The sequence below is a fragment of the Trichosurus vulpecula genome, chromosome 2, assembly GCF_011100635.1.
Source record: "Trichosurus vulpecula isolate mTriVul1 chromosome 2, mTriVul1.pri, whole genome shotgun sequence".
NCBI lineage: Eukaryota > Metazoa > Chordata > Mammalia > Diprotodontia > Phalangeridae > Trichosurus > Trichosurus vulpecula.
The window spans coordinates 28,231,048-28,258,747 of NC_050574.1; the positions used below are offsets into that span (position 1 = coordinate 28,231,048).

General features: G+C 40.3%; 1 protein-coding gene across 1 annotated transcript in view; it reads left to right on the forward strand.

Moving 5' to 3' along the window:
- Positions 1-8,846: 8,846 nt before the first annotated feature.
- Positions 8,847-27,700, forward strand: part of WRAP73 (WD repeat containing, antisense to TP73) — a 41,940-nt gene continuing 23,086 nt past the window's right edge. The window contains exons 1-4 of the mRNA XM_036743430.1: positions 8,847-8,986; positions 10,869-10,995; positions 14,945-15,097; positions 15,793-15,909. Coding sequence (XP_036599325.1) covers positions 10,927-10,995; positions 14,945-15,097; positions 15,793-15,909 — 339 coding nt within the window. The 5' untranslated portion in view covers positions 8,847-8,986; positions 10,869-10,926. The remainder of the gene's footprint in view (positions 8,987-10,868; positions 10,996-14,944; positions 15,098-15,792; positions 15,910-27,700) is intronic.

The following is a 27,700-nucleotide window of genomic DNA, read 5'->3' on the forward strand; positions in this document are numbered from 1 at the left end:
AAGTTCCAGGCTTGAAGGGGTTAAGTCCAGAGTTTTGAGTCTCAGTGGGAAGTTGTTCACTTCATTTGAACTTTTTTTCCTCTCTAAAAACTCTGACCTAGTCAAGGTGATCAGGCTGCAATTTATTACCAAGGTGGAACCCCGAAGAACAGGAGTATACAAGCTGGCGTCAAAGAGATGAATATGATAGGAAGGGCAGAAGGGTAATAAGATAGGAAGGGTGAGGGATGACAGGTGGCCCCCCAAGATACTGGGCTTTTACCCTTGGGCTGTCTAGAGAAATCAAGAAAGGCCACTCCAACTTTGACTACAACTCTCTAGGTTGTACCTACGGAAGGGGATGGACAAAATTCCCATAGAAGAGCATGCCTGAATAGGCTTCCATCTGCAGTCCTTGGAGGAATCTCCAAAGGATAGCTCCTGAGGCAATCATAGATCCATTGGGGTAAGAGCAACAAAAACAACTACACCTCTTATTTTAAAATATCAGGAAAATGAGCACAAGAATAAAAGGGGCTATGGGAAACGGGATGGTTTTATTACGATTACTGTATACATACAGCCAAACTAAAAAGCAGGTGTCAGTTTCATGTAAAACATTTTTTTTTCAAATTCTCATTTGTGTATTTGAATATTTTTGGCATTACTTTCCAACTCAGGCTGTGAGCAAAGCACTACAAAATTAAGTTATTATTCTTGTTCCCTGGAAAGGGGGTGGGGTGGGGTGGGGGGGTATAGGAATACTGATCTTGAATTTTCCTGAGGGTATTGGATTTGAAATCTCCCCCAACCCTCCAAGGAGAATGATCTTTTCCCTCCCTCCCCTCTCCCTACTCCACTCCCGCACATTTCCAGGCCTTCTACAAATCACTCTTCAAAACTCAGAATTGGTCCATATATTCTCTGGGCTCCCAACTGCCCAGGGAACCTGTGGCCTCACCACCCCTGGGCTAGCTAGTCTGGACTGTTGCAACTGGAGCCAAGCTCCCCCCTCCAATATTTATTAGCTGTTCCACCCTGAGCAAGTCACTTAACCTCAATTTCCTTATCTGCAAAATGGAATAAAAATGACCTGTAGTCCCCCACCCCCTTCACTGGATTGGTTATGAGGTTCAACTGAGATCATGTATGTGAACTGATTTGCAAACAACAAAACTCTATATAAATGTCAGTTTTTATTAGGTTTGGAGCTGGAAAGCACCTCAGATGACATACAGTCCAACCTCTCATTTTATGGACAGGAAAACTGAAGCCCAAAGATGGAAACGAATTCTTTCTAAAGGTCACATAGTATCAAGTAGCAGAGTTGGGATTTCAGCTGTGGTCCCCTGGTTTCACTTTTTCCCCCACTGAATATTCCGCCCTCACCCTCTCATTCATCCTCTACCCTTTGACAATTCAGGCAGGTGGCACACACTTATATGCATGTACACACTCAGGTAACGGATGGGGAGGGGACAGAGAGAGACAGATGGGGAAAGAGAGGAGAGAGAGGAGATGAAAGGGAGAAGGAAGAGAAAGAGAGGAGAAAGGAGGGAAAGAGAGGAAGGGAGGAAGGGGAATGAGAGGGAGAGAAAGAAGAAGAGAAGGGAAGGGAGAGAAGATGAAGAAAAAGATGGGAGGGAGAGAAAAAGGAAAGGAGGGTAGAGAGAGCATTTTATTCAGTACTAGTATATGCCGAACATAGACACAACTGAAATTGCCTTCAAGGAATTTCCATGCAATGTGGGGAGATACTGTGTACAACTCTTAAGTATATACAAAATACAAGCCAAAAAGGTTATTTGGTGGGGTTGGCTGCAAGTGGGGGGGGAAGGACGAGCAGAAATCAGGAAATGCCTTGTGCAGAAGGTAGTACTTGGGATGAGACTTGAAGGAAACTAGAGATTGTCAAAGGCAGAAGTGGGGAGGGGCAGGGAATGCGTTCCAAGGAGGCCAGTGCAAAAGCAGAGAGGAGACAGAAATCAGGTGTAAAAATCAGCAAGACCGGTTTCACTAGACCCCTGGAGTGCATGAAGAGTCATAATATATAATAAATCTCTTAACATAGACTGGAGTCAGGTTGTAAAAGACTTTACATGAAGACCCTCTTCTCTGACCTCAGGATCCTCTTCAACCTCTTTCCCTTTAGGCCACACACACAAAAGACTCTATGTCTAGGGTCATAAGATAGCACAGATTCAGAAAGGGGAACCCCCTCGTTTTTCAAATGAGGAAACAGATCCAGAGAAGTTATGAATTGGCCTATGAACCCAAATCTTCTAACTCCAAATTCTGCCCATTACAACTATAATACACAACCAATTTACCAATCCACAAGCAAATTACGAAACCCCTCTTCTGTGGAAGATACGGCCTTATTAAGCACCTTTTGTGTGGCAGATACTGCACTGGGCTGAGCAGTTTCAAAGACAAAAAGCGAAACAAGGAGCCTTTGTCTACAAGGATCCTGAATGGAAAAACGGACTATTGCTAACCTGGGCTACTCACCTGCACTGTAAGAGTGACCATTCATTCCCTGCCTCTGGTGAATCTCATTTCTCACTCCCAAATTGCCTGGGCCAGGACGGCAGAGCGCAGGGACCACCCAGTGCGCCCTGGCAGGTGCGACTCACGCCTGCTTTGGGTACTAGGCTGGGGTGGAGGAAGAAAGCTTGGCCCCTTCCCCATTCAGTGGAAGTCCCTAGAAAGCGACTCGGGGCTTTCCTCAAAGTCAGAGCTTCCCACGCTTCTCAGAACATTCCCCCTCCCCCGCTCCCCAGCCCCCAGCCTCAGCAAGTGCGAATGAGGGGTTGGAACCACCTTCACCTGCTTTACAGGAAAAGAAAGTGCAGAAAAGTACTTAAAGAACTTCCAGGAAAGAGAAAAATGGAGCCCTGACAGTTCCTGCCCTAAAGCCAACGAACCTTGCGATTTTGCGCAGGTGCCTTTTCCTCTCTGATTTTCTTTTGGACCTCGTAATAGGATAGCCCGGGGTGGCTCCCAGCTTTGGAAAGCTACAAGTGTTCGTAAGAGTAGAACTCTAACCATGTCATGTTTACTGTCCACTGGATGTTATCCACATGCCATGCAGTCTAAATAGCACTAGATTTGGGGGCAGAAGGCTTGGTTTCGGATCCCGACTATGTCACTATGTGACCGGAACTAACTCCTTTCTCCTCTCTAGCTTCATTTTCCTCATTTGTAAAGTGATGGAATTGGAGTGGTTCTTAATGTGGAGTCCGTGCACTTGTGTAAATTAAAAAAATTGAAAACTGTATTTCAATATAATCGGTTTCCTATGTATTTATTTCGTGTATTTTAAAATACTATGAGACAATAGTCCAGATGCTTTACCAGAGGGCCAACAGGGTACGTGATACACAAAAAGGTTAAGAATCCTGGACCAGGTGGTCAGAAAGATTCCTTCCAGTTCTAAATCTATGATATTAACGGCTTTTCCCTTCAAGGATCTGGGGTCTAGGATCGTAGTTTTAAAGCTGAAAGGGTCCTCAGAAACTAGTTAGTCCTTTCCACCTTGCCTTATTTTAAAGATGAAGAAAGTAAGTCTTATCTCAGTCAAGATTGAAATCCCTCCATGTCTTAGTGGATGGTCTGTGAAAATCGCTGTGGCTAAAAAAAATTCAAAAACCAATGACCGAATTAGTGATGAGCGTTCTGTATTTCGTTGAGTTCTGGGACGGTAGATTTACGTGTTTGTTTTTTTCCAGCTTACTAAACTTTGGCATAACTTCCTAGAAAACAGGGTCATCTTCATTTCAGGGGAAGCAGTTGAAGGACTTTTGGAAGCATTGGTGAATACGAGCTCAAAATGAAATACTTCTGCCCCCCTGTCACTCTTTCCTCCCCCCCCCCCAAAAAAAAAGTTTTTGTGGGATTTCGAATGAGCTTACAAAAATTCGAATTAAAAATTGTCCTTTGTGGGGCATGCACTAGCTGGAGGCTTAGCACGCTTATTCCAAAGAGAAAGTGAGCTTCCGATAATTGAACACTGGCTTTCTAGTCAGAAGACCTGGGTTGTCATTCTAAACAATTTTGGTTAGAAATTCAGTCAGGATCCTCCTCGGTGTGTTTTGAACTTCCTGGGGAGATCTAGTCCATGATACAGGATCCCAATCACCCCTGTCATACTGGTACACTGGTAGACTGTTGAAGTCCTTCATGCATATCTCAGCTACTTAGACTGTAAACTCTATGAGGGAATGGACATACCATCCGGCACAGTGCTCTCTCTGTGTACAGGTAAGTGCTGGTTGAACATTTGTTGGAGAAATGAAGAGAAGACTCCAATCAGATGCTCTGTATGTGTTAGGTACTTAATAAATGTTTGTGAGACATTTGGTGGCACAGTAGATAGAACCCTGGGCTTGGAATCAGGAACTGATCTTCATCAGTTCAAATCAGGTCTCAGACACTTAGTAGTTGTATGACCTGGGACAAGTTACTTAATCCTGTTTTCCTCAGTTTCCTCATCTGTAAAATGAACTGGAGAAGAAAATGGCAAACTACTCCAGTACCTCTGCCAAGAAAACCCCAAATGGGATCACCCAGAGTGGAACACAACTCAGCAACAACAACAAAGAGTTATGGATTTGGAGGCCTAGGACCTGCATTTAAATCCCACCTTGGGTCAGCTGTGTGACCTTGGGCAATTCTGGGCCTCAGTTTCCCCTTCTCTAAAATGAAGGGGTTGATCTAAATGGCCTTAGAGGTAGGTCCCTTCCAGTTCTAAATCTATGATCCTATGAGAAACCTCACCAGGTTCAATACACAAGAGGCATTTGTTCACTAAGGGTTTGTTGAGTTGCACTGGACCACTTAATCCGGTAGGACCCAAAAAGCAACATTGCCCTCTTTTTGATTGAGAGCTCCTTGGAGGCAGTGGGACTGTTCTTGGTCTTCTTTATATGCCTGTTCTTAGCACAATTCCTGGCACATGATATGACTCAACAATTGTTCATTGTCTTGATTTGGCCATTTAAAAAAATACAGAAACTTCGATCTATTGGGTGGGGGGGGGGGTTGGAGGGGAGGAGAGCTGTGGTCTGTTTCAAGATCTCTAAGTTTTGTCTAGAGTACTCTGGCTTAACTAAGCCCCGTGGCTTTGGCCCCTAGGGCTTATCAAAACACCAGAGAAGTCCATTAAGGTCTGAATGTAGCAATGCCCAACTTAGAATGGAGGCTTTAGGGCACTGGACCCTTTCCAGTTTCCTCTTCCCGACCCCTTGGAGAGTTTGAGGTTACTACCACATAAAGCAAGTGTCAAGGAATAGGGGGACTAATTGAGGACAACTTAAATCTATCCTCAGGATGCTCTCAAATCGACATCTGTCACATCAATGAGGATCCAAGAGATGCTTTCACTCTAAGTAAATAAAATTGGGGGTGGGGGAAAGAATTCACCAGATAAAAAGAGGAACTCATTAAGGGATGAGTTCTGGGATATCAAGGGATATCAAGAAGGGATATCTTCTGTTCTGCATCCCAGGTCCCCATTCAGTCATAGGATCACGGAATTTAGAAGCAATCTCAGAGGTCCATCAAGTTGAACCATTTCATTTGACATATGAGGACATTAAGGCACCAAAATCATATAGTAAGTGCTTAATAGTAAATGCATGCTGGATTGAATTGAGGAAACTAAGGCACCAAAGCATATAGTAGGTGATTAATAAATAAATGCATGTTGGATTGCACTAGACTTGGGAAAGACTTGTTCAAGATTATATAAGAAATAATAATGTTAATAATAGCTAGCATTATATAGCCCTTTAAAGTTTGGCAAGTGTTTTGCAAATATTCTATTATTTGGTCTTCACAACAACCTTGGGAGGTAGGTACTATTATTATCCCAATTTTACAGTAGAAGAAATTAAGGCAGGCAGAGATGAGGTGACTTGCTCAGGGTCACACAACTAGGTCACATTTGAACTCGGGTCTGCCTTACTCCAGAAGAAGTAAAAATGGGAAAACTGAGGCTGCACCCCAGTTTCTCTGACTCTGCATCCCTTATACCATATTATTCATTCATGGAATATTACAGGTATCTGTTACTATCTCTCCAGGAGGGATGAATGAAGGGTCTTAAGCAGGCTTCAATAAATTACAAGTGATAATTTCTCTCTAGGACACAACAGAAAAAAAAAGCTTCGGGGAGATGTATGCCCAGAAAAATAATGGGCTGCACATGCAGCAAGGGCCAGGGATGCTCCATTGCTACCCACGGAATATCACCAGCTCTGGAGGAATGCCCAAACAACATTAGAGGGGCTGACAAGAGAAAAATTCTGGGAGGATATAGACAAGAGGCCCTGCCTCCCCAAGATCAAAAGGCTGGGACTAGTTGGGACTATGCCCTTGAAGGGAATCCCAACATTATTCCAACACAATATAAGTTCTTTCAGGACAGAGGCTGCTTTTTCTCAGATTTTTCTATTCTAGCTAGCTAGTACAGTGCCTTGCATCGAGCAGCCACTTAATACGTGTTTGTTGAATGACTGGGTACATGGATGAATGAGATCAGGAATCCACTGAAGTCTTGAAGAAAACTTTCTGTTTCATTTCTCCCCCAGACTGTGAACAGAGATTCCCATCTTTCTAAAATTCATATTTCCTCTCCTCCATTTTTTTTAGCTTTTCCCTCTTTTTATCTCTAGTGCTTAGTAGAGTGCCTGACAAATAAGAGGCATTAAAAATAAATGCTTGTTGATTGATTCCCTAAGGTCAGATTAAGAATGGATTATTTTTTAAAAGCATATGAAATAAATTAATTAATTTGTTGGTTTATTAAACTGACAATTAAAGGAAAGGGAATAAGCATTTATTAAGTACCATTATTATTCCCATGTTTCATTTGAGGAAACTAGAACTGAGGCAGACTGAATTTAAGTAATTTGTCCAAGGTCACACAGCTAGTAAGTGTAGAAGGCTAGATTTGAACTCCAGTCTTCCTGACTCCAGGCCCATCTGTCTATCCAGTGCATCATGCTAGCAATCAACTGATAGGCACTTATTATGGACTTACTACATGCCAGATACCTTACTAGGTTCTTGGCATAGTGGTTAGAGCTGGTTTAGAAGGCAAGAAGACCTAGGTAAAGTCCTGTCTCTGATGCATACCACCTGTGTTACCCCGAACAAGTCACCATAATGTCAATAATTCATGAAATTTACTAGGGCTGATTGCATCCCAGGACCATTCCCTCGTGCTATAGGATGGGTCCTGGGGCAGCAAAACCAAAAAATAAACAGTTCCTGCCCACCCACCCCCCAACTTCAATTGTATTGGGGAATCAACATATGCACATAGAAGTATTTGGAAAATATATAGGAAGCAGTCTCGGAGAGGAGGCACAAACGGCATGGGAAGACTAGGGAAGGCTTCACTTGGACTGAGCTTTGGAGGGACAGTTAGAATAAATAATTTCTAAAGACGTTTACCCTACACGATCTGAAATTACTTTGTATTTATACATGTGCATATATGTTGTTTCTCTGAAAGAATGCAAGGTGCTCAAGGGCAGAAAATTTTTATTGTTGTTAGCAAGTTTCTTGTTGCCTAGCATAGAGCCCGGTGCATAGTAGTTATTCCGTGAATGTTTGTTGATTCCAGCTCTAAATCCCAAGACTGGTAGTAGCAATTGAATGCATTCACTGAATCAATCCGTCAACCAATCAACACATATTTACTAAGTTGCCTATAGGCTAGCCAGTGTGCTAGGCTCGGAACTAAGCGGGGTGAACAGGCCGATTCACTTTCAAGAGTCGGTCACTGACTGTGAATATAGAGCATATTTAGTACAGTGCCCGGCACACAGTAGGAACTTAATGAATGCCAGTTGATAGACTGACTACAGATACATATAAAGTGAGGAGTTGGACTGATGTCTTTTGAGCTCTAAATCTGTATTTTAAAATACCTCTTGAAAGAAATGAGGCTGTTTCCCCTTAGACAGGAGCACAGTCATACTTTGACTTAACTTTGCTGCCCGCAACTCCTACCCTGAGCCCCGATGAACAGAATTGGGGATTGCTTCATCCAGGCCCGGGTTCCAGTCACCCTTGTTTCGCCTCCCGAGTCCCGGCCCCCGCCCCACCAACTTTACAGTTCCATAACGGTAATCGAACGTACTGATGGGAAAAGTGATGCAATCTACTCTCCTATGGTCCTACTCGTCATCTCTAAAAAATTTTGTCTAACCACAGTGCCCCTACCGAGTAGGGATTTTTTTTTCATGGCCTCTAAGATCCCTTCCACATCTAAATCTAGGGTCCACCACTTAGAATGTAAGCCTCCTGAGGGCGAGGATTGTGTTCCTCTGCACTTAAGTCACTTCGCCTCCGGGCCTCAGTTTCTCCGTCTGTAAAACTGCGGTGGAGGTGGAAGTCGGATTTCGCGGCCTCTAAGATCGCTTTCTGCTCTAAACGTGTGATTTGGCTATTAGAATTGTGGCTCCTCGAGGGCAGGGACTGGTTTCATTTTTGTGTTTGTATTCCGTTACTTACGCTCGGGGCTTGCTTCGCACAGAGTAAGCGATTCGTAAATAGGTAACCATTCAGTCATTCATTCAGCCTAGCGGGGGCCAGAGCGCAGGTGAGAGCGCGGGTGAGAGCGCGAGCGAGGCGAGTCCCAGACGCTCCGGCGGCTTACATATCCATCCCTGCTCTGCTTCTTTCCCTCTTTCTCCCGCCCCATCGTTCCCCCCTATAGGTCAGCCAGGTCAGCCTGGCCCCGCCCCTCCTCGCTAGCCGAAGGGCGGAGGGGAGCCGGCGGCAGAAAACTACAACCCCCACAATGCCGTTCGGCACTCTGAGCCCCTGATAGGCTGACGACGATCTCCCGCCTTCCCCCACTTCCGGCCCGCTGCCGTCCAGTAGTCTGTTGGTGCAGCTGCTGGGGCAGCGGCCCAAGGCTCTAGGAGGCTGCGGCGGCTGAGAAGGAGGACGAGAGGAGGGGGACGAAGAGGCGGCGGCGCCGGGGGGACCGGTGAGGGCTCCAGTCCTCCCAGGGGCCCGGCCTGGGCCGCTCCCCGCAGGCCGCGGCCGTTCGTCCGCCCTCCCAGGACCCGGGACAGACGGACCGACCGAGAGAGAGGAGGGGGCGGGGAGAGAGAGGAGAGACTGAGAGACAGAGTGAGAGAGACACAAGGGAGAGAGAGAAAGAGGAGGAGAGGGGACAGAGGGAGGGGTGGGGGAGAGGGAGCGACAGAAGGAGAGAGAGAGGAGACAGAGACAGCGAGACAAACACAGAGAAGGAGGGAGAGAGAGAGGAGAGGGAAAGAAGGAGAGAGAGGGAGGGAGACGGAAAGAAAGAAGAGGAGACAAAGGAGGGGAGAGAAAGAAAAAAGAGAGAGAGAAAGAGATAGGGATATAGACAAGAGAGACAGAAGAGACAGGGAGATGGATGAGAGAAAGAGGGAGAGAGATGGAAAGAAAGAAGAGGAGACAGGTGGGGAGAGAGAAAGAGATAGGGAAATGGATGAGAGAGACAGAGACAGGAAGAAAGGAAAGATAAGGAGACAGAAAGACAAGGGAAAGGGACAAAAGAAAAAGAGAAGAGACAAAATAGAAAGTGATGGGGGAAGAGAGGGAGAGAAAAAGGAGAGACAGAAAAAAGGGAAACAAGGAAGGAGAGAGAGGAAAGGCAGGGAGGCAGAGCCAGCCTGAGCCCCTGTCCTGTGGGCATTCCCTGCTTCTGTCTATGTCTGTCTGTGTGTTTGTCTGAGAGACACTGCCCTGCCCCCTCTTCCCAGGTTCCTTGTTTATGTGAGGTCGTTGGTGCCCCCTCCCCACTGCCAATGACCTTTTCCTGTCTGTAAAGGTACCTTTGTCCTTGTTTGAGAGAAGCTGTTAGGGCCATCTTCATTTTTTTTTCGGCCTGTACTAAATACCTTGCAACCCTACTACATATGAAGCATTAGGCTGGGGCAAGGGACAGTCTCTGCCCACAAGGAGCTTACACTCCTCCCAGACTCCCACTGTGTCTGTCACATTAGCTGGGTCTCCCTCCTCCTAAACTCTCCACGGCTGATATATGTCCTCCCCCATCTCTCCCACCCAAATTAACCCCCAGCACTCTTTGTGTGCTGGAGAGAGTGAAGCTATGTGGGATTCTCCTCATCCAGGATTCTCTGTTTATGACAATATTGGTATGCCTTCTCCAGTGTTTCTTCATCTCGCTTCCACTTCTTCACTTCAGCTCACTATCCTGTCTGTATCCTGTTTGTATATAATTGTTTGCAGGTCATCTCCCTTTTTAGAATGTCAGCTTCTTGAAGGTAGGGATGGTCTTTTGCCTTTTTGTTTTTCTGTCTCCCTGGCAGTTAGCACAGTGCATGGCACATAGTAGGTGCTTAATAAATGGTAGTTGACCGAGTGGCTGTTAAATGTGTGAGATTGGCCGTCAGAGCTTCCTATAGCCTAGGCTTTCTTTTTAAGTAGGAGAATCTTTGTGAATAGGGAAGAGGTTCTCCCCCTACTGAAGGTTCTCTTGGTGGTTGGCACTGTGTCATTCTCGGTCCTTCCTTCAGTCTCCTCCACCTTAGCCCCTCACTGTTTCTCCTGTTGTAGCTAGATAGAGTCTCCCTGTGTGTGACAAATCCCCAAAGCTCTACCAGTGTGAGTCCATCAGTCCCTTAAGGATTTCTCTCTGGGACAGTCAGCCACCTGATTGCTTTTTCTGCCCATCTCCTCCCTAAGTGCAGCAGGGGCACTGGCCTTCTGTGTTTGAGTCCCGGCCCTGTCCTTTTCAGATTGTGTGAGGCCCCCTCAGCCATTGGGTGCTGGAGCACATTCTGTTCCTCCAAGGGATTGCCAGCTTTGTCTCAGCTACAGCCTGAAGAAACATTGTTGTGTCCTTTGCCTTCCAGAGTCTCCCGGGCCCTTAGCGCCTTAGTTCATTGGCCAACTCCAGCACTTGCATCTATAATGAATTTTTCTGAAGTGTTTAAGCTCTCAAATCAACTCAGCAAATTCTCTCCCAATGGGAAATTCCTGGTGAGTTGCTGTGGTCACTTAGGCCATTGCTGGTCACACTGTGGTCTTCAATTTCAGATGAGTAGTTCAGAACCCTGAGCTAGAAGCCAGGAAGGCTGGGTTTTAATGCCACTGACTTGATGTGTGGCATTAGGCAATCCCGCTGACTTCTCTTGGCTTCATTTTCCTCCTCTGTAAACCGAGGGGGTTTGGTTAGGTGTACTTTGGTGTAGTGCTAGATGAGAATCAGAGGACCCAGGTTACTGACCTGGCTCTGCCCACTGCTGTCTGTGGGACCTTGAACAAGTTGCTTCCCCTGCCAGGGCCTGTTTCCTTCTGTGTAACATGAAAGGTTGGACTAGATTACTTCTCGTTTACTTTCAATCTGTGATCGTGGGTCAGGTGATCCCTAAGGCCCCATACTTTTTTTCCTTGGGTACAGAACACTGAGCAAGATGCTGGACATGGAGAATTTACATTAGACATGGTGCCTTCCTTCACTGAGCTCTCAGTGATAACCTGATAAGGGTAAAACACTAGTGCAGATAATTGTAACAGAATATTATCTGATAAATGTTAAAAACAAACCCTGCCAAGTGCTGGCTCCAATATTCTCGGCTCTATAGGAGTTGAGTAAAACGAGGATGACCTTAGGTCACTTGGTCTGATGACAGAAGTGGGTCATTGCCACTCACATGGCCCCCAGTTCCCTCATATAACTTGGGACAGGAGGAAAAAACTTCTTGACTCAATATTTTTTCTAATATGCTTAAGCTATTGGTATTTAAATAAAATTTTTAAAAAGTCACCCATCCACATGGTGGGATGATGTTGGCCAGCAGTTGTCATGGAATTCAAATTTACTGTGCTTGTGACCAAAGCCCATGGAATCTAGTTTTTCTGCCACTAAGAAGAGCCAAGAACTAGTTTGGGTTTTTTTTTGGTTCACTTTTGCTAAGTGTATACGTTTGGTCACTTTACTTTCCCTTATCCCTTCTTTCTATATTCAGGAACGTTTGAAGTAAATGATTTAAATAGCTTACATTCTATCCTGGCGAGGAAAAATAGTTTTTAGGATGGTTGGGATTTGAACTTTTCATTTCTGGGATTGCAGATCTTTGTGTGACAAAGCCCTTTCCTGGATACAAAATTTAGCTTTGGACAGATGCCATTATAATTGCATAATATCTTTGGAGTAATAGAAAAAAACCAACCTAATATGGAGACATCACCTGTCTTAACTCATAAATTCCACACAGAAATATATTGGATGTCTGTCATTCTAATAAATAACTTCAGTTAGTACTAACTGAACAGCTTTGGCCTTTCTGTACACGTTTTGTCTAGCACAGATTCTGGCAACTGTAACTTAATGAATTTATATTTTTATCTTTTTTGGGTTTGATTTAAAATTGCAGAAAATTTAGGGTTCAGGTGTTAGTCAAACAGCACCTTCAGAACTGTCCCTTAAGGGTTTGCTGTTTGCTTGTGTTTGGGGTATGAGGTTGGTGTGTCCATTCAGTTGGTATAAACAAGTGATTACAGTTTGGTGTCATCTGTGACATTTATATGTAAAGAGAGGTAATGACAGATGCTTACCTAATTTTGGCAATCTTGCCATCACTGTTTTAGTTAATGTTTAGTTAAAACATTAGATGGAAGATGTGTCTAATACTTTAATACTCTTGAAGGATCTGCCCCAACTTAGTGCCTGAATGAAATGGCTGCATATTACCAGTTTGAGATACCTGAGAGAAAGCTGAATTTATTACGTAATATTTTTTTCAGATGTTGATAAAAAGATCCCATCACATAAAGAAAGAATGAGTAACAGTAGTTTTCTCATGTTTTCCAAAAGATGCTTATTAAAATATAGCTGATGCTAATGGAACACTCACATTTTTTAGAAGCTTGGGTTCATATAACATAAATGTTTTAGAATAGACTGAGTGATCTGAGTCTTGCAGATACATACACAAAATGTATTAGTAGTCCACATGCAATTAGCTGGCTTTTCTCCTGGGCTACAGAGACAATTTTGTGTAAGTAAATAAAATAACAATCGTTACCCTTTCCCACAATAAATTGTTACTGACCTTAGGTATGAGAGTCTTGAAAAAAAATCTTTGTAAAATTGCAAATTTATTTAGAATAAGTCAATAATGCACCTGCTCTTAAATAAATTCTAGTCTTTCAACGAAACCATTAATAGTTTCCTAGTTTTTTGGATACTTAATTCAGGCTATATAGTATAAACTTAGATAACTTTGAAATATTTTATGGAAAATAGCTTGAGTTGAAGTATATTTATCCTAAAGTTAAAATTGCATATTTTAATTTCCATCATTAACCACAATGGAGTCTTCCATTATGAGTAAATATAGCATAAGCCCACCTGTATTCATTTCCTCTTTGTTATCTTTTCTTTTGTTTTTATTTGTACTATGAACAAAAATACATTGTACTTTGATGCATGGAAAATAACAAAAATACATTATAATTGCTGCCTAATATGTAACTGGAGACAGACCAAGTGGGTATGTTGTCTCAGACTGACTCTTTTGGGGAAAAAATCTAAATCTATTATAAGTGAGTCGATATGGCACAGATACAGATGTTCAATAAATATGGAATGAACAGCTTCTGTTTTCATAGAACTTGAATAATGGGGTTCTAATGTACTAGATTCTGTTGAGAACACAAATGAAAAATTTTCACATTCTTACTTAAAGGACTTTGTAATTTTATTGGTTTGGAAACTTCAAGTATGGAAACTCCCTCTACCCCAGACATATTACAATTCCGATATAACTTGTAATTCGAGAGTTGCCTGAAGCAAAGATAGGTTAAGTAACTTGTTCGTGGGCACACAGGTAGTGTTAGAGATGGGACTAGAACTCGTCTGCTTTGAAATCCAGCACTCTTAACTACTCCAAGGGTTCTCTCATAGCACATTTCTAGATGTGTTAAAAGACTGTCACTGTTATGTATGTGAGATTACTAAACTATTTTTATGTTAATGTGAACTCATCACATACCATTTTTTAATAGTAGGATCCCCCAAATTAATTTAAATTATTTATTGAATATGATGCCTCAATGCCAGCTCAGACTGATTCACAGATATCTCATTCTTTTAGCATGTCTATAAGGTACATTGTAGGAGGGTAAGTGTTAACTATTTGGTCTGAGATGTATAAAAAGAGGCACAAAGAAATTATTTTTTGCCTGTAGACATAGCCTTTATAAATATTTATGGAGATAAAAACAGTAGATGCTTGTTTAATAAAGAACTATTGGTCACTAAACATAATTGCTAATTTTGTATTAGATATTGTTTAAGATAAATGTATATTTGTGTAATATAGTCACAATTTTAAATTCTGCAGATATTAATTGAGTATATACTGTTACCGAGTACTCTCCTGGCGCGTAGTAATGGTTTTAGTCATTTTTATTGGGTACTCCTTTTAAGGGCCTTTGAGGTAGATTCGTGTTATTATTTTAAATTGTCTCAGAGACAAACAATGGTAGGACCAGGAGCCACCCCTCCTTCCTGGTTCATTGTTTAATCTACTGCACTGCACTATTTCTTGTATATACCAAGTCTAGCCCTTGGAATATACTTAGGAGAGAAGTACAAGATCATATATTTGTGATTTTGTTGCGAGTTGTTAAAGATGTTATGGGGGGAGATTTGCTATCCTCCAAAGGAATTTTCAAATCTGGTTTGCAGGAGTTATTCCTCCTTCCCTCCTTTCCCCCTTTTTTCTTTTGTTTAAACATTTTTATCTTTATAATGGATTGTATAGCTCAGAATAAACATCAAAACCGATAGACATAGCATATGATATGTAAGACATTAATAGTTCAGAAGGAGACCAATTTACCCTCTACAAAAGTCTTGGCCTTTTATGACATTTATTACTTTGGTATGTGGTTTATGAAACTTAACCTTTTTCATATTTAGGCTTCATGTGTCCAGTACCGTTTAGTGGTTCGAGATGTGAGCACTCTCCAAATCTTTCAGCTGTACACATGCCTGGACCAGATTCAACACCTAGAGTGGTCAGCAGACTCTCTCTTTATACTGTGTGCTATGTACAAACGAGGGCTAGTACAGGTAAGTGTGATTTTTATCCAAGCCCATGTGCTCCACTCAGATTTTTAAACTTTCCCAGTTATTTATTTTGGAAAAGCAGTGTTGTTTGGGTCTATGCTAGAATAAATTTGGCAACATGATTGAAAATAAAGTCTATATTTTAGGGCTCATGTAACAACTCTTGATTTTTTTCCAAAGCTAGGACAGAATTTACATATATAAATACATATGCATATATATATGTATATATATATATACAATGCACACATATGTGTGTATATAATATAAATAAACAAATATAGGCATAAAACAAATAATCCTTATTAGGTGAAATCAGGTTAAGAATTACAAATATTTAGAAATCATTAGGCAGCAATTTGGGTGGTATATATTTTTGAAAAATCTCAAATGCAGCCACTTTGTTAATGACTTGAAGTTTTGGTGAATGAGGCATTAGGGATGCCTTCCATTCTGTGTTATTAACTCATTAAATGTTAAATAAAGTAGATTTAATCACCAAGAGTTACGGCTTACTTTTGTAGTGGAATCCAGCGCCAGTCCTTCATGATAGCGGATGTTTACAGATTTCCTGAATTCTGTGATATGTACTTTTTTGATGATGAATTCTTCCTTTTCCTATTTTTTGGTTCCTTGAGGAGATGAATTTTTATAGACTTAACAGTTTTTCCTTCTCTGTCTCTCTTGACTGAATTGAGGTCTGGTCCTTAGAACAGCCTGACTGGCACTGTAAGATAGATGAGGGCTCAGCCGGACTGGTGGCTTCATGTTGGAGTCCAGATGGGCGTCACATTCTCAACACAACTGAATTTCACGTAAGCACGAAGTCATGAATATTCTTCATGTGTCAAATGTTACTGTCTATCCGCCTGCTCCCAAAATAGATTGAGCGTCTTAAAGCCATGCTATCCGGATGAAACTTGCATTTCTGAATTTCTCTATAGCACTAAGTCTAAAGTGATCACTTGGTTCTTCTTGCTCTATCAGGGAACATTGCTATACCAGGTACTTTTGTTTCCCAAGAGCCAGAGATTAGCAGGAATTACTGTTTAATTCAAGAACAGAGCACAGTATTTGTTATGTATGTTTCCTTGAGGTGAACATTGGTGTGACACCTTGAGCTGATCACCGAGTACCTCAGTGACATCTGGCACCAACTTCATTTGAACATTTACATTAAGTGAATTTGGCCAATAGTAAGCAGCTTAAGCTAATGATTTTTTGGTATAAAATTTTCTAAAATTTCTCAACTTGAGCACTTTTAAATTTTGGCCTCCTTGTTTGGTAAGGGTTGGTGAGTTTTTAAGTATATTAGCCCTGCAACTTCCTATTAGCTCAGCCTTATATTCCAGGAAAGGAGGATTAGAATATTACCATCTGAATATTTTTACATAGGTTTCTCATTGTAAAGTGATTATTTATAATCAACATCAACCGAGTGACCAAGACACATTCAGGCAAATAAAGGAAGTTTTTCCAATTTAGTTGATTTAACTTTGATTGAATTTCTTTGGAGAGCTTGCCATGAATCTAGTCCCTCTTGATGTCTATTTAAGGGTAATCTCAGCAATTGTTACCATCACAGTCATTATTTCAAATGTGCCTTTGTGATTTATGCTTCAGAATTGCACCTCTGGAGGTTTAATTTAACAGGATCCAATAACCCTGTCAACAAAAATACCTTGTAATAAGCCTCAAAGTTTGTATGTGTACAGCAGGGAGTTGATGTAGGCCGTTGCTAACAGTTTAAGACTCCTGTAAGCAGTTTTAAGTGGCATAAACACATTCCGCAAAAGGTTCCAAATTGTGGAATTTGTCATATGTGAAGTATTTGGGTATCAGGTGAATAAGCTCTTAATTTTCTTCCTTCCCATCAGCACTTCCTTTTCTTTACGAGGTGGGAAATGCATGAACCCTTTCACTAATGTCTACTCTCCCCGGGATGGGGGAGGAGGGTGGGGGGAACAGCCCAGTTGTTAAGCTTAAATTCCCTGAAGATATATCTATGTCTGAGCCTCAGTAACCCAAACTGTGAACGGCTGCATGCTCTGCTTGGGATTGTAGCCGCACGTGCACATGGGGGTGGTGAGTATTTATTGTTAACCATTGGAACTCAGAATGACCCTGCAGGATTTCATGAAGCTTTTGCCAAGTTGGCATCTGTGTTGGGATAGGTTTTCTCTCCAGCTGTAAACAGGTTGCTAAATTAACTTGCTTCAGACAGCTGGTCGGGTCCTGCAAGTATCTCTGTTTTCCTTGCTGTGGGGCTCCAAATCCATAGCCAGCTAGAACAGATTATTGGAGAATGTTGGAGATGGGATTTAAGGGGTATGCTTGTCAAGATCAGGGATTATGTGGAGGGAGGGCTTAAAGATACTTTCTGCCCACACTCTACAGATCTGTTGTTTGAGTTTTTCCTATAACCCCAGCTGGTGGTATTCGTGCTTGTCATTTTTTAGACCCAAATAGGGACCTGATATTGGTTCAGGCTTGGTGCCCTTATTTCAAGACCAGAATAAACAAAAACTAGATAGTGTGATTCCTCTTCATGTTTAACAGTTTAATCTCTTAATGAATCAAAATGCTAACAGGTTGTTTACGTTGAGTGTTCCATGTCTTGTACCCATAGCAATTAAGTACAGCAAATACAAGATAAACTGATTTGTGCTTAAATTCAGTTTATTTCAACCCCACTTCTATTGGTGGTTTTAAACAATGAAGTAGTATACACCGTGAGGCAGCTGGGTGACCCAGTGGATAGAGCACTGGGCCTGGAGTCAGGAAGACCTGAGTTCAAATGTAGCCTCAGACACTTCCTAGCTCTGTGACCCTGGGCAAGTCACTTAACTGCTGTCTGCCTCAGTTTCTTCATTTGTAAAATGAGCTAGAGAAGAAAGTGGAGAACTGCTCCAGTATATCTGTGCCCCCAAAAGGTCACAAAGAGTCAGATACAACTGAACAAGTATACATGTGAGCAGCAAACTAGCCAACATATAGCATTAAGCATATATACTTTGTGGGATGATGAACTCTCTCTCTGGGCTTTCGTATTAACTTTGTTTATTGCCAGTAAGGATTGTTTTGTTGCTCAGTTGTTTAGGTTGTGTCCAACTCTTTGTTGGTGTTGATATTGAACCGCATTCGCGTTTTCTTTGCAAATATACAGTGGTGTGCCATTTCCTTCTCCAGCGCATTTTACAGATGAGGAAACTGAGGCAGAGTGAGATGACTTGGGGGTCATACAGCCAGTAGAATCTCAGGACAGTCTTCTTGACTCCAGGCGCAGAGCTCTATGCACTGTTGCGCCATCTAGTGGCTCAGTAAGAATTGTAGGAATCTTGAAACAAAATCGGAGCTTGGAGCATGATCCCTGTGCAACAAACATCCCCTGTAAAAGAGAGAGCTGGGGTGCTGTTACAAGCCAAGAGCCACCGACCTGGTAGTGAGCCAGGGAGAGCTAGTCTCTAGAGATCAGTCAGTCAGCTACATTTGTTGTTTTTGGTGTGGTGGAAGATAGAAAGGAAAGGGTGACCACCGGCTGCCCATGAGGAGTTTAGAATCTGGGTGAAGAGAGAAACTGCTGACCTGGGGAAAGGTTATCCAAAATACAGAATAATAAATGATAAGGGCCACGTCAGTGGGAGAAAGGTTATGGTGTTCAGAGGAGGGAGAGATCTCTGGTTTGGGGGCTACTAGGAAAAGGTTCACTCCCCTCCCCCCCCCCCCCCCGTTTCTTTTTTTGTTCACTTAAAAAGTGGGAGTTGAGCTTCACCTTGAAGGATGAGTGGGATCTTGATAAAGAGAGAAGAAAGGGCCAGACAGATGGTTTTGTGGAGGGGGAAGGGCATGAACAAAAGTATTATGGCTACGAGACTTAGTTGTGGACCATCAGAAGTGGGGAGGGGAGCAGAGGGAGCTGGGCACCTCTGTGATGCAGTGGAAGTGAGAGACGGACTGGGAGCCAAGAACATACGGGTTCAAATTTAGTTTCAGACACTTATCAGCTGTGCAACCCTAAGCCAGTGACTTAACTCAGTTTCCTTATCTCTAAAATGGGGATGATAATAGCACCTACCTCAGAGTGGTTGTTGTGAGATAACACTTCTAAAGCACTTTACAAACCATATTGAGCTGTAGAAATGCTAATTATCCTGTCTTGTCATTTTGGGGAATAGAGAAGAACTTGGAAAGCTAAGCCTGGACCTAGATTATGGAAAGCCTATATTCTGAGGAGTGTTCACTTAGACCCTCTCTTAATATCTCTAAAAGTTGCGTTTCTTCTTAGTTGTAATAATAGCCCAGATAGAAGAATGGCATCTTTTTTCACTTACATGTAACATTTATTGCTACAAGATTTCCTCACTTGATATATTTTAGTTAAAATTACATAAAAATCTCCCCAGTTGAAGAAATTTCTGTCACTTATTATTGAAAAACTCAGTTATAGAATGTTTTGAAAGTGAATTTTTATCATTATCGACATACATGAAAAGTGGAACAGCTAAAAAATTGCTTCAAAATAGGAATTTTGAAAGGCTTGCCTAATTGAGTAAATAAAACTTATAATTAGTAGTACCTTTTGAATCAAATGGGCAGTTAGATGGTGCAGTGGGTTTGAAGTCAGGAAGACTCATCTTCATGGAGCTCAAATCTGGCCTCCAATACTTATCACCCTCATGACATCATTGGTGCTCTTTGAGAAGGACCCTGGAAAGTCACTTAACCGTTTGCCTCAGTTTCCTCATCTGTGAAATGAGCTGGAGAAAGAAAAGGCAAACACACTACAGGATCTTTGCCTGGAAAATCCCAAAATGGGTCATGGAGAGTTAGACACAACTGAAACAACAATTTGCATCAGATAATGTGCTAAGGGTCCTTAATAACAACTCACTTAAGTAGATTAAACTGACTAGCATCTTTAAAAAAATATTCCAAATTTGCCTTAGATATAGTAGAAAAGGAAGACTCAGCTTAGCTCAGTTCTTGATGATCTCACTTTCTGAATTTGTAATCTGAATTAATAAAGCTTTACACTATTGGAAAATTATTATTTTCTTAAAAGAGGGATAGTTTTGTATCAGTTTGACTAGGTGTCTTAAAAATTAATTTTAAATACTTAGTGATAAAAAATTTTCAATATATAGAAATTAGGATAACAAAAATTATGAAACTGTTAGATTTTTCCAATTTAAAGATAGTTCTTCATAGTTTCAGATTGTATTGGAGGAGTCTTGTTCTTTTGAAACGATATGGAGAAAGGAGTAACCTCCTGTATTAAAATGAGCACTTCATTCTTCTGCATTTTGTAGAAAATTGATTACTTTTTGATGCCGCTAAATGAAAAACATGACTAATTTACGTATTAGTTTTTCTCCCTAGCCTGTGAATATCTACTGCCATATCTTACAAATAAAAATGTGTATTTGTGACTATTTAGAATGAGAACTAACATTAATTTATTGTTTGAAACATACATTTTATTGAGCAATGTGTGCTTGAGTTAGCTTTTGAAATCCTGTGCTGACAGACGTGGCTATGTGAAGGGCTTTGTGACCCAGTCAAGTCTGGGACAGTCATTTGAGCTGAAGGCTGTTTATATTTTATTTAATGAAAATCACCAGTCTCACACCTGCTCTCAGCAGTCAGATTTAGTGATGATGTCCTTTAACCCGATGGTAGAGACCCTTTATCACGTTACTATTGAAATACTTTTTATTTCTCAGCTGTTTTTTAGACTATCTTAAAAATGCTTCTGCTTTTGGTTTGTTTTTCCACTCCAAAACAACAGCTGAAAACTTTTCTGAGCCTCTTTTTCTCTGTGATTTGCCTTTGACAAATCTACTTAACTCAATGGGCACGTGTAATAAAAGATTTCTAAATAATTGCTATAGTAGCATATATTAAGTTAGTATTGGTATCCTGGCAATACTGCAATTAATCTTAACTTGGATATGGTGTTTCTTCAAAGAGAAAGCACTCATATCTAAAATTCTTGAAACATTATACTGCCATCTCTCCCCTTTCCCCCACCCCAGCCACTCTTTCTCTAAGGAAAAAAATGTTATTTAAACATTTTTCTCATGACAAGCAATAAATGATGCTTAAGGCAGATTCATAAATAGTGGTCAATTCAATTTTTCCTGAAAAACAGTTTTCTGGAGAAATCTAAAAGAGCAGATAATCTAAAAATCAGTTTTATTTTGTGTAATAATGTATTTTTAAAGATAAATATAATTAAATTTATCTTAATAAATATTTGTTGAAATAAATTTACTTTGTTATAAAAATTTTAAATTTGACTTAGTAGGAACAGAAAATGGTAGCTAGTATTTACATATTGCTTTAAGTTTTGCAAAGTGCTTTATAAATATTACCTCATTTTATCCTCACAACAGCTCTAGGAGGTAAGTGCTGTTATTATCCTCATTTTACAGATGAGGACACAAGGCAGAGAGCGGTGAAGTGACTTGCCCAGGGTCACACAGCTAGTACGTGTCTAAGGCCAGATTTGAACTCAGATTTCCCCAACTCCAAGTCCAGTGCCGTATGCACCAGGGCCACCTCTGTGTTCCAAGCTGTTCATTATTCCCTTTTCCTTTGATAGACTAATCAAAGAAGGGTTGTCACTCTGTAGGAAAGAGCAAATGAAACTATCCATAAGCACTTTAGGTAAACCCATTAGATGACCTTGTGAAGCATAGTCTTTGATGGGTCAGGGAGTCATAGGTCCTGTGAAGTCAGAAAGGTTTTGTGTTTGCTCTGATGGTTACCTGTACGTCTGTCGTCCAAGGATTAGCCTGGCTAAGTTTGGAGAGGTTCCTTACCTGGCTGGCCACAAGGTGCTGAAGTTTTTTGGCCATAGCATCTCTCAAAGATGATTCCCTAAATTATGAGAAGATTGTAATCTATGTCAGCAATACCAAGATTGATAAGATCATATATCTTTGAACCAAATGAGCTTGGAGCTCAGATTCTGACTATTCAGTATAATAGGTGTTTATTGAGTTTATTTTGTGGAAGGCCCTATACGAGGCATTGAAGATGCTATTTAGGTAAGTGATCCACACACCTGTCCTTTTTTTTTTCACTTATTAAATTCACTTTTATTTATCTTCTTCCTCACACACAGAACTTAAGGTGTCTCCACACATTATAGTTCTTTCAGAGTTTTAAATCAGTTTAGGTTGGTCAGGTACCTTTTTTAGCATTCGATCTCTAAAGGTGTGTTGGCATTGAGGTAATGACAGTTAAACCAGTGTTAAATCAATAAAATATTTACATAGCACAGTACATTAAGCTTCAGAGACACTTTGAGATAAAACTACATTAGAACAGGACAAGACCACCATTATTACACGTTTTGAGTCAGCTATTTATAGGTCCCTAATATGACATGTCAGTGTCTGCACACCAGACCAATGGGCCAGGTAAAGGCAAAAGGCAGTTACTTTGAGGACATTCTATATTATGATCTGGAAGCTTATTATTATGCTGCCCCAGATGTCATGTACCACCCTAAATTTCTACAACGAAGTTTCAAATTCTAGAATGGCAGGTCCAGATGATACAACATGAAGATAGACTCCATGTTTACTGGACCCTTTTACTTAGTGTTTGCTAAGTTTCCATGTGCATGTGTATGTATTTAAGAAGAGGTGGTAGTGTTTTTAGGGCAAAAAACTGGAAATGTTAATGCTACAATTAATACTAATAATATTACAAGTAGCATATGGGTAGGACAGTTGCTACCTGATACTTTATAAATAGATCTTAGATATTTATGTTGGTATTTTGAAGGTTCTAGTTGAGAAGAACACAAAAATTATTGTATTTTTGTTTTTGTGGAAGTGACCAACTATAATTCAATAATTTTATTTAGGGAATGGCAAGCTAATGAAAACTCTCAGAAACTGTTTCAAGTTCAGAACATCCCCATGGAGGAGTCCGACTACCTGATTGAAGTCCTTACTTCACTATATTAAAGATTGAAGAGCTCTGACTCATTGGCCGAAACTCTACAGCCTTCTTTGATTTTTTCTCTTATTTTCCTGAGTACTCATTTCCATGAAATGTAGTTCGTGTAGCCCTTTATTTGAAAAAGTGTTTTGGTTTTTTTTTTTAGCTCATCTTATTCAGTCTAAATTTGTGATTTACTGCTGCCAGAAAATTTCAGAAATCGACTTTCTAGTTACTTTCTGTTTTATCAGAGACCAACTGAACCTAGTCTCTTGTTTTCTGAACAAGTAGGACAAGAGACCAACAAAGTGCCACTTGCTTATCTAAAATCTCTTTTGTCCCTCAGCCATTGGGCTGCAGTGATTTTCTGTAGAATTATTACAGAGAGAAATGTGTTTCTTTTGAGGCCATGAAGTGAACAAAGACTGAAGATATGGTAGAAGCTACCCAGACTTAAATCTAGAAAAATACAATGAGCTTATCTAGAATCCATACTGACAGAAAACTAGAAAATTGTTTTTGTAAGAGAAAAATGAAGAGTAAATGTCCTAATGTCCAGGATGGTATTATCTTGGAATAAATTCTGCTGCATCATTAGACTGAACCTGAAGCATACCTTCCATCTCTATAGAGTTGTGAAAGAATTGACATTTGTTATAGTGACTAGGGTCCCAAGAAATCCAAAATGCTTTCTGGATTGTGTTCCATACTGTTTTAGTGTTATATAGTTTATCTTAATTCTTAGAAAATTCGCAATTCACATATTGTATGTATCTATACATACACTATCAAGTGAGACAATATTTGTAAAGCACTAGGATATTAGTAAGCCCTTAAATGCTTATTTCTTTTCCTCCCCCCTCCCCATATAGTACAGTCCTAATAGCCCATGAACTCGAGCATATTGACTAGTGTGTGTTCCATGGATCATTAAAGCCAGGGGTTAGGGATCAAAGGGAGCAGGCATCTCTGTTTGCTGGTTCCTGTACAGTATCATTGTTCTCTTACTTCCAGTGACTTTTTCAGTAAAAATCCTCTTGAGAGATTTATTTCAAGTCTTCGTATAATTGATTCTAGAAGGCAGGGAACAACCAAAAGAGTTCATGATTAAAAATAATTTCAATTTGATATAATTAATTTTTATATTTCAGTATGGGTTGGTCTGGTCGGGGAATTTGTATGCTACTTTAAACAAAGAAATGAAGCCATTTTCTACTAAAGGCCTGTCTCTGAGCTTCCTTGAGGCATGGAGATGGCCCTGGATTTTCAAGGGCTACTTGTGACAGCTGAGTGTAGGTTCTGCTAAGTCCTACCAGGCTTGCATTAAGGCTTTGAATACACTTCAAGATTTTAAAGCCAGGGACTATTTTGTTTTTTCCTTTGTATCTCCAGAACCTAGCACAATGCCCTTAGTAGGTGCTTCATATAAATATTTGTTGAATAATGTTGATGATGAAGGAGGCCTGTGTGTGTGTAGGTAAATTCTGAGAGGCATAGCAAAGACAGTCGTTCGTAATGTTTGACAAAAGCTATTTTTTAAAAAAAAATTTTCTCCTTTATTCACTTGTAATTTGTATTTTGGGTAGATTGTAAGGACATGATAGAGGGAAGTAGGGAAGAAGGAAAGCTCTTCCTAAACCTCAGCATAATAAAATTTCTGAACTGGAAGCAACCTTTGAGATCATTTAGCCCTGTGTGAATTATTATTTTAGTTTAGTTTTCTTTTTTAAATTTAAAAAGATTTTGTGTATTCATTTGTTTTTAGTTTTCAATATTCACTTCTATAAAATTTTGAGTTCTAAATTTTCTTCGCCTCCCTCCGGTCCCCTCTCCCCAAAATGGTGTGCAATCTGATATAGGCTATACATGTACAATCCTATTAAATATATTTCTACATTAGTTATCTTGTAAAGAAGAACAAGAACAAAAGGGAAAAATCAAGAGAAAGAAAAAAGAGAGAGAAAATAGCATGCTTCGATCTGCATTCAGACTCCATAGCTCTTTCTCTGGATGTGGATGGCATTTTCCATCATGAGTCTTTTGAAATTGTCTTAGGTCCTTGCATTGCCGAGAAGAGCTAAGTCTATCAAAGTCAGTCATTGCACAGTGTTGCTGTTAATGTGTTCAGTGTTCTGATTCTGCTCACTTCACTCAGCATCAGTTCATGTAAGTCTTTCTAGGTTTTTCTGAAGTCGGCCTGCTCATCATTTCTTATAGCACAACAGTAGTCCATAACATTCATATACCACAACTTGTTCAGCCACTCCCCAATTGATGCGCATCCCCTCAACTTCCAATTCTTGGCCACCACAAAAAGAGCTGCTATAAATATTTTTGTACATGTGGATCCTTTTCCTTTTCTTTGATCTCTTTGGGGTAGAGACCTAGTAGTAGTATTGCTGGGTCAAAGGGTATGTACAGTTTTATAACCCTGGCAAAAGCTGTTCTTAAAGACCATCTTCTAAATGAGAGTGGGTTGTGGTCTGTTTTGTTGGGAGATGGGGAATACTAATGCTGACCGAATTTCAGATCTTAATAGAATATAATGTGGCTGACAGACTCAGAGGGAATCGGAGAAGTGCCCAGGTTTCCCCTTCTGGCCTCTTGATAAGCATTTTTTCTTTTTCTCCATTCTTTACTGTAGACAGTCTCATTTCTCAGACTAGTAGATAGTATCAGCTCAGGAGAAATGCTTCTACACTTAATTTATTTGTTTGCTAGTTTAAAATATATACATGTGTATGTGTGGCTAGCTAGATGGATAGATAGCTTGGGAATTTTAAAGAAGTATTTGGATTTAAGAGTCACAGCCTGTTTGACTTTGAGCATGGGAGAGAGTTGTACTAGTTGGCTTCTGAGGACCCTTCTCTCTCCAAAACTACAGTCCATACAATTTCTTCTTTAATGTTACTTATAGTGAAGTAAAAATCAAGAGGAAGAAGTAGTGATTCTAAGGAGCTAGTGTAGCTTTGGGAAAAACAGGTCACACTTGTTAGAAGTCAAGGCTTTTGTTTGGGTGGGGAAGTTGCAGAAGGAGAAGAGAGTCATGATAGTAATGCAAAAAAAAAAAATTAACAAGAAAGAAAATAGCATTAATGAAACATTTTTTAAAAAAATACCCAGAGGAGAGCAGAAGAAAATTCAGAAGGGGATAAAGGTAAGCAGTACAATTTATTAATACCATGTTAAGTTTGATATATATTTTAAAAGGCCAAACTATATGTTTAGATTCATAGTTTCATGTACTCTTTTTCTAGCCTTCTTAGTATGTGGAAATATTCATTTTTTAATGATTTTCTAATTCACATTATTTTTTAAAAGAACAGGTCATACCAGACTACTGTTTACTTTATTGGCCAGGTTATTAGCCTAATAGATCAAGAGAGTACTGTAGACTTCAGAAAAGGTCTCTCATGCTATCCTTGTAGGGGAATATATGAGAAAGATGTGATATATAGTAATGCAGTTAGGTGTATTTGGAACTGGTTGAATTGCTGAACTGAAAATAGTTGTTAATATTTCAGTGTCAATTTTGAAGGAAGTCTCTGGTGGAGGACTGCAGGGATCTGTTTTGGGCCCTGTACTGTTTAAATACATTTTTATCAGTGATGTAAGAAAAGGCATAGGTGGTCTGCTATTCAGATTTGCAGCTGACAGAACTAGGAATAAAATAACTAATGTTGGGTGACAGGATCCCAAATCTCAACAGACTGGAATATAGGAATTAATTTAATGAAATTAAATTTAATAGTGAGAAATGTATGGCTAAATAGTAGTTTATCCCAAAAAAGATCTGGGGGTTTTAGTGGTCAGTGTGGTCTGGGCCTCCATGGCAGGACAATCAGCTTTGCTCCAGATAAGTGTAGTGGGAATATCTATGTCTACATACTCATCATCCAGATCTTCCATGTAGGCCATGCAGCCTGGCAGAAACAGCTCATTTTGTTCATAAGCTTTGTTCTTGAAGAACATACATTGACACTGCAGCCCAAACACATTATTAAATTCCATCTTATTCTCAGGATCTTCAGCTTTCTTTGTTTCCTTCTGAGCTTTCTCCATCATCTTTTCTTTCTCTTTGCTGGCAATCTCAGGTGGGACTTTCTGGGGAAGGGCAAATCTATATCTATTTTGTACGTTGATTTTGTGTTTTGTGTGTTGTACATGTGTGTGTGTGTGTATTTCTTTTCAAAGAGACCTCATTTAGTATAGCCTATATTTGGACCCGTTTAGTTTCTATAGATGAACTGGACAGGTAGGTTTGTGAAAACGTAGAACTAGAAAACACCTTTGTATCCTAGAACTTCAAATTCAGTTTCCTTGAATTCCATGCTTTTGTTTTCTGTTGATAGAATTCTCTGACATTTCATATAGTTTCCCTGGAACCAAAGATGGTGAGGAGTACTGTTTATCAGTTAAATCAAGCCATTGAGGTGATTAGCTCCCAGAAGATGTAACTCAAGGGTGATCATAAAATGAACATTTCAGACAGTGGCTAGGTAAGAGTGTTCTTTTTCTTCAAATATAGATGCTGTCACTATAGATATGTCACGGACAACTCTTCAGTTGGTTTTTTTAATATATATGAGATAAATAGGATTGATGGAATGAAAGAGAGCGTGTGTGTGTTTTGTTGTTGTTCTTGAAATA